This window comes from Emiliania huxleyi (assembly GCF_000372725.1).
Source record: "Emiliania huxleyi CCMP1516 unplaced genomic scaffold EMIHUscaffold_96, whole genome shotgun sequence".
Lineage (NCBI taxonomy): Eukaryota > Haptophyta > Isochrysidales > Noelaerhabdaceae > Emiliania > Emiliania huxleyi.
This window is the reverse complement of record NW_005194878.1, coordinates 195,494-204,532: the sequence shown is the minus strand read 5'-3', so window position 1 is coordinate 204,532 and position 9,039 is coordinate 195,494. Positions and strand designations below refer to the sequence as shown.

General features: G+C 65.2%; 2 protein-coding genes across 2 annotated transcripts in view; one reads left to right on the top strand and one right to left on the bottom strand.

Annotated features, from left to right (window-relative positions):
- Positions 1–2,485: 2,485 nt before the first annotated feature.
- EMIHUDRAFT_453926 (hypothetical protein) lies at positions 2,486–4,590 on the bottom strand (the record flags this gene model as incomplete). Its single annotated transcript, XM_005756607.1, has 3 exons — positions 2,486–3,276; positions 3,364–4,485; positions 4,558–4,590. 3 exons carry the CDS (start codon positions 4,588–4,590, stop codon positions 3,169–3,171), a joined length of 1,263 nt encoding a protein of 420 aa, XP_005756664.1. The 3' UTR covers positions 2,486–3,168.
- An 88-nt stretch (positions 4,591–4,678) lies between these two features.
- EMIHUDRAFT_428621 (hypothetical protein) overlaps positions 4,679–9,039 on the top strand; it is a gene marked incomplete at its 3' end in the record, with an annotated part of 7,933 nt that continues 3,572 nt past the window's right edge. Inside the window, exons 1-12 of the mRNA XM_005756606.1 lie at positions 4,679–4,822; positions 4,986–5,224; positions 5,655–5,737; positions 6,087–6,186; positions 6,578–6,604; positions 6,810–6,851; positions 7,161–7,199; positions 7,346–7,431; positions 7,583–7,596; positions 8,147–8,210; positions 8,634–8,685; positions 8,806–8,970. Of these exons, the coding sequence (XP_005756663.1) occupies positions 4,756–4,822; positions 4,986–5,224; positions 5,655–5,737; positions 6,087–6,186; positions 6,578–6,604; positions 6,810–6,851; positions 7,161–7,199; positions 7,346–7,431; positions 7,583–7,596; positions 8,147–8,210; positions 8,634–8,685; positions 8,806–8,970 (978 nt within the window). The 5' untranslated portion in view covers positions 4,679–4,755. The remainder of the gene's footprint in view (positions 4,823–4,985; positions 5,225–5,654; positions 5,738–6,086; positions 6,187–6,577; positions 6,605–6,809; positions 6,852–7,160; positions 7,200–7,345; positions 7,432–7,582; positions 7,597–8,146; positions 8,211–8,633; positions 8,686–8,805; positions 8,971–9,039) is intronic.

Here is a 9,039-nt window from a genome sequence, read left to right as displayed (position 1 = left end):
CGTGAACGTATAGCCCGCACCCTTCCACTCGTTGCCGTTCCAGCCGTCGCCGTACGAGTCGTACATGTCGAGCGTGCACTCGCCGGGCGGCGCGGACAGGGTGCCAGAGTAGGGAGCCCCTCCACTGCCGATCAACGCGCCGCTGCGCGTCAGGTTCCACGACACCTCGGACGGATAGCTGCCGCCACCCACGGTGACGAGGAACTCGACTGAAGCTGCTGGTGGCGACGGCGGTGGCGACGGCGGAGGCGACGGCGGAGGCTCCGGTGGAGGCGACGGCGGCGGCAGCGGCGGTGACGATGGCGGCGGAGAGAGTGGGGGTAGAGAGGGCGGCGACGGTAGAGAGGGCGGCGATGGCGGCGGCGGCGGTGGCGAGGGCGGAGGCGACAGCGGAGGCAACGGCGGCGGCGGCGGCGGCGGCGGTTTGGGCGGAGGGGGCTCACCTGATGGATCCGTGGCAGACGCGGCCGCCCTGCCGACGAGCAGCGCGGCGGCAGCCACGCGGACATGGGCGGCGGATGGCTCGAGCGAGGCGATTCCGCCGAGATGCAAGGCTACCGCGCCGACGAGGCCCGTCTCGACCAGCCTCCGGGCCTTCCCAGCAGCGTCGGCGGGACACGACTCGGGTACGATGCTGTTGACGGATAGCAGACCCGGCATGGCGCCGCGCCACCGAGTGTACCTCGCATTCGAGGCCGCGTAGGTCACGCCGCACAGGCCGACCATCGCGACAAAGAAGAAGAAGAAGAAGAAGATCTGAGTGCGGCAAGCACCAGCGGTGCCGCCAGTCAGTGCCATGCCCTCGTTCTCCTTGGCGCGCCTCGAGCGCTTCTGGCCGTCCATCTTGTAGCCTCTCCACTTCAGCGCCACGACAGAGACGCCCAAGCACCCCACGAGGGCACCCATGAGGAGGGGCCAAAGAGAGCTGCAAGCCGTGTCCGTCTCGGCCATGAAGATTTCGGCCTGTGGAAAGGCAGGCGCGGGCGACAGTCCGCCAGGCACGCTGCGAAGAGGCGCGAGGAGTGATAGAAGCGAGTGGCTTGGCAGGGCACGCAGGGGAGGCCGTGCGGCAGGCAGGGGCAGGGGGGAGATGGGCTGGCGATGCGGTGCTCGGATCGCCTGGTCCGCCCCCTCCTCCTCGCCCTGCTCGACCTCGAGCGTGAAGGAGTCGGCCCAGACGAAGGAGGCGCAGCGTGGCCGCGAGCCGGCGAGGTCACTCGAAAAGGAGAAGAGATCGGTCGACTCGGCCGTCTTCGAGTCGGCGATCTGAGTGGCGCAGACCTCCGCGGGCCGCGCTAGCTCCTCCAGCGACGCCTCGCTGCGCTGATCCTCCACCACCTCGGTCTTTGGCGGAACCGGCAGATGCATGGGCACCGCCTCAGTCTCGGACCACTGGGCCGGGATGGGCAGCGACGCCTGGGCCTTGCCAGAGGAGGCCCAGCAGCCTGGTGGCTCCTCGGACTCGAGCGAAAATCGCCGTTCCGCCGTGGCGGGGCGGCGGGTGCGCACCTGGAGCGGCCAACGGAGCGAGTGTTGATGCAGGGCTGACAGGGCAGGCAGACAGGGCAGCGGCGCGGGTGGGCAGAGCCAGAGGGGTGACGGTTTAGCAGCCGATGCAGCGGCGTGGGGAGTGCAGTGCGGGTCGACAAGCGCCTGCTCCGCCCGCTCCAGCTCGCCCTCCCCGACCTCGAGCAGCGAGGAGTTGGCGCAGGCAAAGAAGGCGCAGGCGCGCTGCCAGTCGGCGCACCCGCTTGGGACGGAGAAGCGATCGGACTCGACCGCGTTCGAGTCGGAGATCCGGGTGGAGCGGAGCGCTGCAGGACACGCAAACTCCCCCAGCGCGGCCGTCAGGCGCGCATCGACGGCCCGCTCGCTCTGGAGGAAGAGGAGGTGCTGGGGCGCTGCCGCTCGCCCGCCGTCCGTCGGCTTGGTCGTTGGCGGGCCGCTCGGGGCGCGGAGGCCGATGGACGCCTCAAGAATCGTGAGAGGGGCGGACGCCGCATACGGCGGCGCCTCGGTCTTTACAGAATCCTTGGTTGGGACTCGAGAAGTGTCCGCGACTGCGTCGTTCGCTCGCCACCCGCCGCCGGCTTGCATGCAAGGTCCGGGAGGAGGATGGCCGCCGACGCGGACTGTTGGGCTTGAGACGCTCTGGCGCGCGGTCGCCGCGGCGAGGACGCTCGCGAAGGTGCAGAACATGAATCGCGGCTGCAAACCCGGCCCGTGCGGCATTGTGTGGGCGACTGCTCGCTGTGAAGACACAGGTAATAAAATGAACTCGGGGGCACGGGACACAGGTTTTCAGTGTTTCTTATTAAATGAACTCGGGTGTGTGTGTGTGTGCGCGCGCGCACACACACACACACACACAAACTCACACGCCGCGGAAAAGAAAAGAAAGAACCCAGCCAACCCAAACGAGGGATGGGGAAGGAGGACAGGGTCCCCACCTGCACGAGCAGGATTTTGGAAGGACGATCAATAAATAAATAAATACAACGTACACGCCAAACGAGGGGTGGGAGAAGGACAGGGTCCCCACCTGCACGAGCAGGATCTTGTAAGGACTATCAGGGACACAGGGGAACGGGAGCGGGGAGCGCATCGCGACACGGAGGGGGGCTGGGCAGGGTTCACCCTCACGACAGGGTCCCAGGGATTCCTCTCTCGTATAGGACAGGTTGCACCCGGCGGCACGGGGGCAAGCGCGGGCCTCCTACTGGTTGCGCTCTCCTAGTTCTCCTGCTCCTGACAAGGGACAGCGACAGGCTCGCAGCACGGTGGACTCCCTATCCACTGGCGATCTCTCTCGACTAGCGACCTTCCTCCGACTTCTCACCGGCAGTCTCTTCTACCACAGGCAGACTGACACGTGGGTGGCAGTGGCGGTGATAGGAGTCTCCCACTCTGTGGGCCTCGCTAGAAGTGCGACCCCTGCGCGTGTCCTCGCCCTTGAAGGGGAAGGGGCTGTGTGTCTGTGCATGTGTACAACATGTGTGTGTGTGTGTGTGTGTGTGTGTGTGTGTGTGTGTGTGTGTGTGTGTGTGTGTGTGTGCTCGCTCGCTCGCTCTCGCGCGCCGCTTGCGCGATCGCGCGCGCGCGCTGCGCGAGCCGCCCTGCCCGCTGCGCTGCTAGGGTTGCGCTGCGGGAAGGGCTCGGCGGCCGTTCCTAGAGCTCCTCGTCGCTCCCCCCGTATAGCGAGGGCTCGTTGGACTCGAGGAGTGGGCCGCCGTCGTAGGGGGAGCGGGCGGCTCCGCGGGCGACGCTCGCCCAGTCCTTCTTGTTGCTCTTGACCTCGCCGCCGCCGCCGCCGCGGCCGCGGCCGCCGCGCCCGCGCCGCCCGCGGCTTGTGCCCAGCCTGACCGCGCTCGGCATGCGCTCGTAGATAGTGTCCTTGAAGGCGGAGTGGAGGAGCGCCTCGAAGTTGACGCACGGCGCGTAGCGGCAGCGAGCGGCGGTCTTGCACGGGAGGGCGGTCTGGTTGAAGGCCGGGCAGAAGCCGATCCCGTCGCGCGCCGCCATCGCCTTGGCCTTGCCCGCCGCGCGCGCGACCTCGACCTTGTTGTCGACGATGAGGCTCTCGAAGGTCTTCTTCTTGGCGACGTTCGCCGCTGCGGCGCGCCTCTCCTTGAGCGCCTGCGCGGCGCACTGCGCGTCGTGGATGATGTCGGCGTTGGTCAACCCAAATGCGCGGCAGGAGGGGCAGAGTTTGTTGCCGAGGACCTTGACGCACCCGACGTCGAGGCGGAGGGGTCCGCCGACATCGCCGCTCGCGTAGACGTTGGGCAGGACCGGGAGGTTGCAGACGAGGTTCTCGTTCTTCACCTTGAAGAGGATCGAGCCGTCCTTCTCGTCCGACTTCGTGCCCAGGAAGGAGTGGTATCCCTCCTGGATGGAGACCATGTTGCCGAAGTGCTTCTCCAAGAGGGGGGCGAAGTGCTCGATCTGGGCCGCGGTGTCGATGGCGCCGCGCGTGCGTATGGCGAGGAGGCCGTCTGAGTCCGTGGTCGCCTGGGTCTCGCGCGCCTCCGCCTGCTTGCCCCACACGGTGGCGTCGAGAGCGGCGAAGGTGATGGTGATGTTGTCTGGCGCTGGGAGCTGTAGGACGCCACCGCCGGTGTACTGCTCGAGGAAGGCGCGTGCCTCGCTCTCGCCGCTGAAGGCGACGCAGATGGCGCGCGACGTGCCGATGATGGGCACGCTGATCGCGCTTGCCTGCTGCGCCTCGCCGCCTGGTGTCTTCTTGATCAATTGGCGCACCTCGGTGACGAGCGCCGTCTTGTTCTGGATGTCCGGGATGTGCGAGCCGTCGCGCGCCGCGAGCGCGACGTGCAGCAGGCGCTTCGTGCCGCGGTCGGTGCCGGCGGCCGCCGCAGCGGCCATCTGTGCAGCGTCCACCATAATGGTGTCGCCTTCTTTGGCGTCGTCGTCGTTGACGCGCGCGCTCGCGAGCTCGCCGTCGAGGCGGCGCTTCACGCCGAGTCTCTGGCCATCATCGGCCTCTTGCGCGCCGTCGCGGCCGCGCGCCGCGCCCTCGGCAGCGGCAGCGTTGAGCACCGGCGGCGGCAGGCCGGCCGAAGCGAGCGCCATTCAAGTGAAGCGCCGTTCAGGGATGACTGTGACACCCGTGACAAATTCTTCCCTTGTATTCGTAGAATTCTTCCCGAGCCGAGAGGAGTTCGGCGCCAGCAGCCCAGACACGCCGCTCGCCCTCAGCGTTCGGTCCTGCCTGGAGAGCGCCGCGCGGTCTGCGTCATGGCGACTCCTGAGTCGGCGGCTCCTGCAGCAACCGACATGGACACCACCGACATCTTTGGCGACGGTGCGCACGCGTCGTCTCACCCATGCGCTCTCACGCGCCGTGCCCGCGCCGTGCGCACGGCAAAGGCCCCGGGCATTGCCGTCGAACGAGTTCGCGCGGGGCGGCGGAGCGGCCTCGCCGCCAGCCGCGCGAGCCGACGCGGCCCCGACTGCGCCTCGCCCAGGTGACGACGGCGAGGACCTTGGCGAGGAGATTGCGCGGGCAGAGCCCGACGAGATTGCGCAGCGGACGCGGATGCTTGAGAACGAGATCAAGGTGCTGCGGAACGAGAACTCGCGGCTGCTGCACGAGCAGCAGACGCAGAAGGAGAAGATCAAGGAGAACGCCGAGAAGATCAAGCTCAACAAGCAGCTGCCGTACCTCGTCGCCAACGTCGTCGAGCTGCTAGACATGGATCCGGAGGTGGTATCTCCCCATATCTCCCCATATCTCCCCACATCTCCCCATACACATCTCCCCATATCTCCCGTGCTAGACATGGATCCGGAGGTGGCCTCCCCCCCCCCCTCCCCCCCTCCCCCCTCCCCTCCCGCTACTCCGCTCGCGCCCTCCCTCCCATCTTCAGAGACACTTCCCCATCTCTCCCCACACCTCCCCACACCTCCCCACATCTCCCCACACCTCCCCATATCTCCCCACATCTCCCCACACCTCCCCACGTCTCCCCACACCTCCCCACACCTCCCCACACCTCCCCACACCTCCCCACACCTCCCCACACCTCCCCACACCTCCCCACACCTCCCCACACCTCCCCACACCTCCCCACATCTCCCCACACCTCCCCATATCTCCCCACATCTCCCCACATCTCCCCACGTCTCCCCTGCAGGACGAGCCCGAGGAGGACGGCGCGAACATCGACCTTGACGCACACCGCAAGGGCAAGTGCTGCGTGCTCAAGACGTCGACGAGGCGAGACACTTCCGAGACACTTCCGAGACACTTCCGAGACACTTCAGAGACGATTCAGAGACGATTCAGAGGCGATTCAGAGACGCTTCCGAGACGCTTCCGAGACACTTCCGAGACGCTTCAGAGACGCTTCAGAGACGCTTCCGAGACGCTTGAGAGACGCTTGAGAGACGCTTGAGAGACAATCTTCCCCCCAGCTAGACACCTCCTAGACCCACCCCCACCCCCACCTCCACGCGCACCCCCAGCCCCACCACGCCGGCAGGCAAACCATCTTCCTCCCGTAGACACCTCCTAGACCCACCCCCACCCCACCCCACCCTCACCCCCACGCCACCCCCCGCCGCAGGCAAACCATCTTCCTCCCGGTCCCCGGCCTCGTCGAGCCGGACAGCCTCAAGCCTGCAGACCTGGTCGGAGTGAACAAGGACTCGTACCTCATCCTCGAGGTGCGCGCGAGATCTGGGCGAGATCTGGGGGAGATCTGGGGGAGATCTGGGGGAGATCTGGGGCCTCGAGGTACGCGCGAGATCTGGGGGAGATCTGGGGGAGATATGGGGGAGATCTGGGGGAGATCTGGCGGAGATCTGGGGGAGATCTGGGCGAGATCTGGGCGAGATCTGGGGAGTCAAAAAGGACGCGTACCCCATCCTCGAGGCTATATACCTCCCCCTCCCCCATATCTCCCCCCTATCTCCCCTATATCTCCCCTCTATCTCCTCAGCATAACTCCGCATCTCCTGGCGGTTGCCTCATGAACTCCGCATCTCCTGGCGGTTGCCTCATGCCCATATCTCCCCCATATCTCCCCCATATCTCCTCACGTCTCCGCATCTCTAGGCGCTGCCGGCCGAGTTTGACTCGCGCGTCAAGGCGACGGACCGCATTTCTCCCCATATCTCCCCATATCTCGCCCACATCTCCCCCACATCTCCCCCACATCTCGCCCACATCTCGCCCACATCTCCCCCACATCTCGCCCACATCTCCCCCACATCTCGCCCACATCTCGCCCACATCTCCCCCACATCTCCCCCACATCTCGCCCACATCTCCCCCATATCTCGTCTAGGCGATGGAGGTGGACGAGAAGCCGACGGAGCAGTTTAACGACGTCGGCGGCCTCGAGGACCAGATCCAGGCGAGCTAGGGGGAGATACGGGCGAGATATAGGGGAGATGTGGGCGAGATGTGGGGAGAGATGTGGGAGAGATGTGGGGGAGATGTGGGGGAGATATGGGCGAGATATGGCGGCCTCGAGGACCAGATCCAGGCGAGCTAGGGGGAGATGCGTGGGCGAGCTAGGGGGAGATGCGTGGGCGAGCTAGGGGGAGATGCGTGGGCGAGCTAGGGGGAGATGTGGGCGAGATGTGGGCGAGATATGGGGGAGATGTGGGCGAGATATGGGGGAGATGTGGGCGAGATATGGGGGAGATGTGGCGGACTCGAGGACCAGATCCAGGTCAACCATCTCTCGTTTTGTACGGCCCTCGTTTTGACCGGGGCAACTCTCTCCCCTATATCTCCCCCATATTTCCCCCATATCTCCCCCAGATCTCCCCCAGATCTCCCCCATATCTCCCCCAGATCTCCCCCCACCCCCCACAGGAGCTCATCGAGGCGATCGTGCTGCCGATGACACACAAGGAGCGCTTCGCCAACCTCGGCATCAAGCCGCCAAAGGGAGCGCTCATGTACGGCCCGCCAGGCGCCCATATCTCCCCATATCTCCCCATATCTCCCCACATCTGAGATACATCAGCGCTCATGTACGGCCCGCCAGGCGCCGGCGAGATATGGCGAGATATGGAGAGATATGGGGGAGATATGGGGAGATATGGGGAGATATGAGCGCTCATGTACGGCCCGCCAGGCGCCGAGATGACGCGAGATTACGCGAGATCGCCCGAGATTGCCCGAGATACATCAGCGCTCATGTACGGCCCGCCAGGCGAGATATCTCCCCATATCTCCCCCAGATCTCCCCATATCTCCCCCAGATCTCCCCATATCTCCCCCAAGCACTGAGCCCGCCAGGCGCCGAAAGAAAGAAAGAACACAGCCAGCCCAAGGGAGGGGGTGGGAGGACGGCGCACGCCGCCACCACACAGGGATGTTAAGGAGAGGAGTGTGGTGGTGCTAGCCGTCGCCCAGCCTTGGAGGGGTGCCTGCCTCTTCCTATCGCCAGGCACCGGCCAGGGCGCTCCTCCTCCCACTGTTTTCTTTCGCACCCCCGGTTTCTTTTCTTCTTGCAGGCACCGGCCAAGAACGCTCCTCCCCCCACTGTTCTCGTTGCCGCGCGAACGTTTCTTTTTTCTTGCAGGCACCGGCAAGACCGCTCCTCGCACCTCGGTAGCCCTCTCCCACGATTGGTTTCTTTTGTCACGCCCGGCGTCTGTTTTCTTGCAGGCACCGGCAAGACGCTCATCGCGCGCGCTTGCGCGGCGCAAACCAACGCCTGCTTCCTAGGACAGTTCCGAGACATGTCCGAGACATGTCCGAGACATGTCGCCATAGGCGCAGACCAACGCCTGCTTCCTCAAGCTCGCGGCTGCCTAGAAGCGGAATATCTCCCCGTATCTCCCCGCATCTCGTGCCCTAGAAGCGGAACATCTCCCCGTATCTCCCCGTATCTCGTGCCCTAGAAGCGGAACATCTCCCCGCATCTCCCCAATCTCCCCGTATCTCGTGCCCTAGAAGCGGAACATCTCCCCGTATCTCCCCACATCTCCCCGTGTCTCTCCACATCTCCCCGCATCTCCCCATCTCTGCCATATCTCCCCATACCTCCTTGCATCTCTTCACATCTTCCCACACCTCCCACATCTCCCTACTTCTCCCCGTGTCTCCCCACATCTCCCCATATCTCCCCACATCTCCCCATATCTCGCCGTAGGCTCGCGGGGCCTCAGCTGGTCCAGATGTTCATCGGCGACGGCGCGAAGCTGGTGCGCGATCTCCCCACATTTCCCCACATCTCCCCACATCTCCCCACATCTCGCCATCTCGCCACATCTCGCCATATCTAGCTATATCTCGCCGTATCTCCCCATACCTTCGCCACGTAGGTGCGCGACGCCTTCGCGCTCGCCAAGGAGAAGCCGCCAATCTCCCCATATCTCCCCACATCTCCCCACACCTCCCCACATCTCCCCATATCTCCCCATATCTCGCCAAGGAGAAGCCGCCCGCCGTCATCTTCTCTCCCCCTCTGTCCCCCTCTGTCCTCCTCTGTCCCCATCTCTCCCCATCTCTCCCCGTCTCTCCCCATCTCTCCCCATCTCTGCCCATCTCTCCCAATC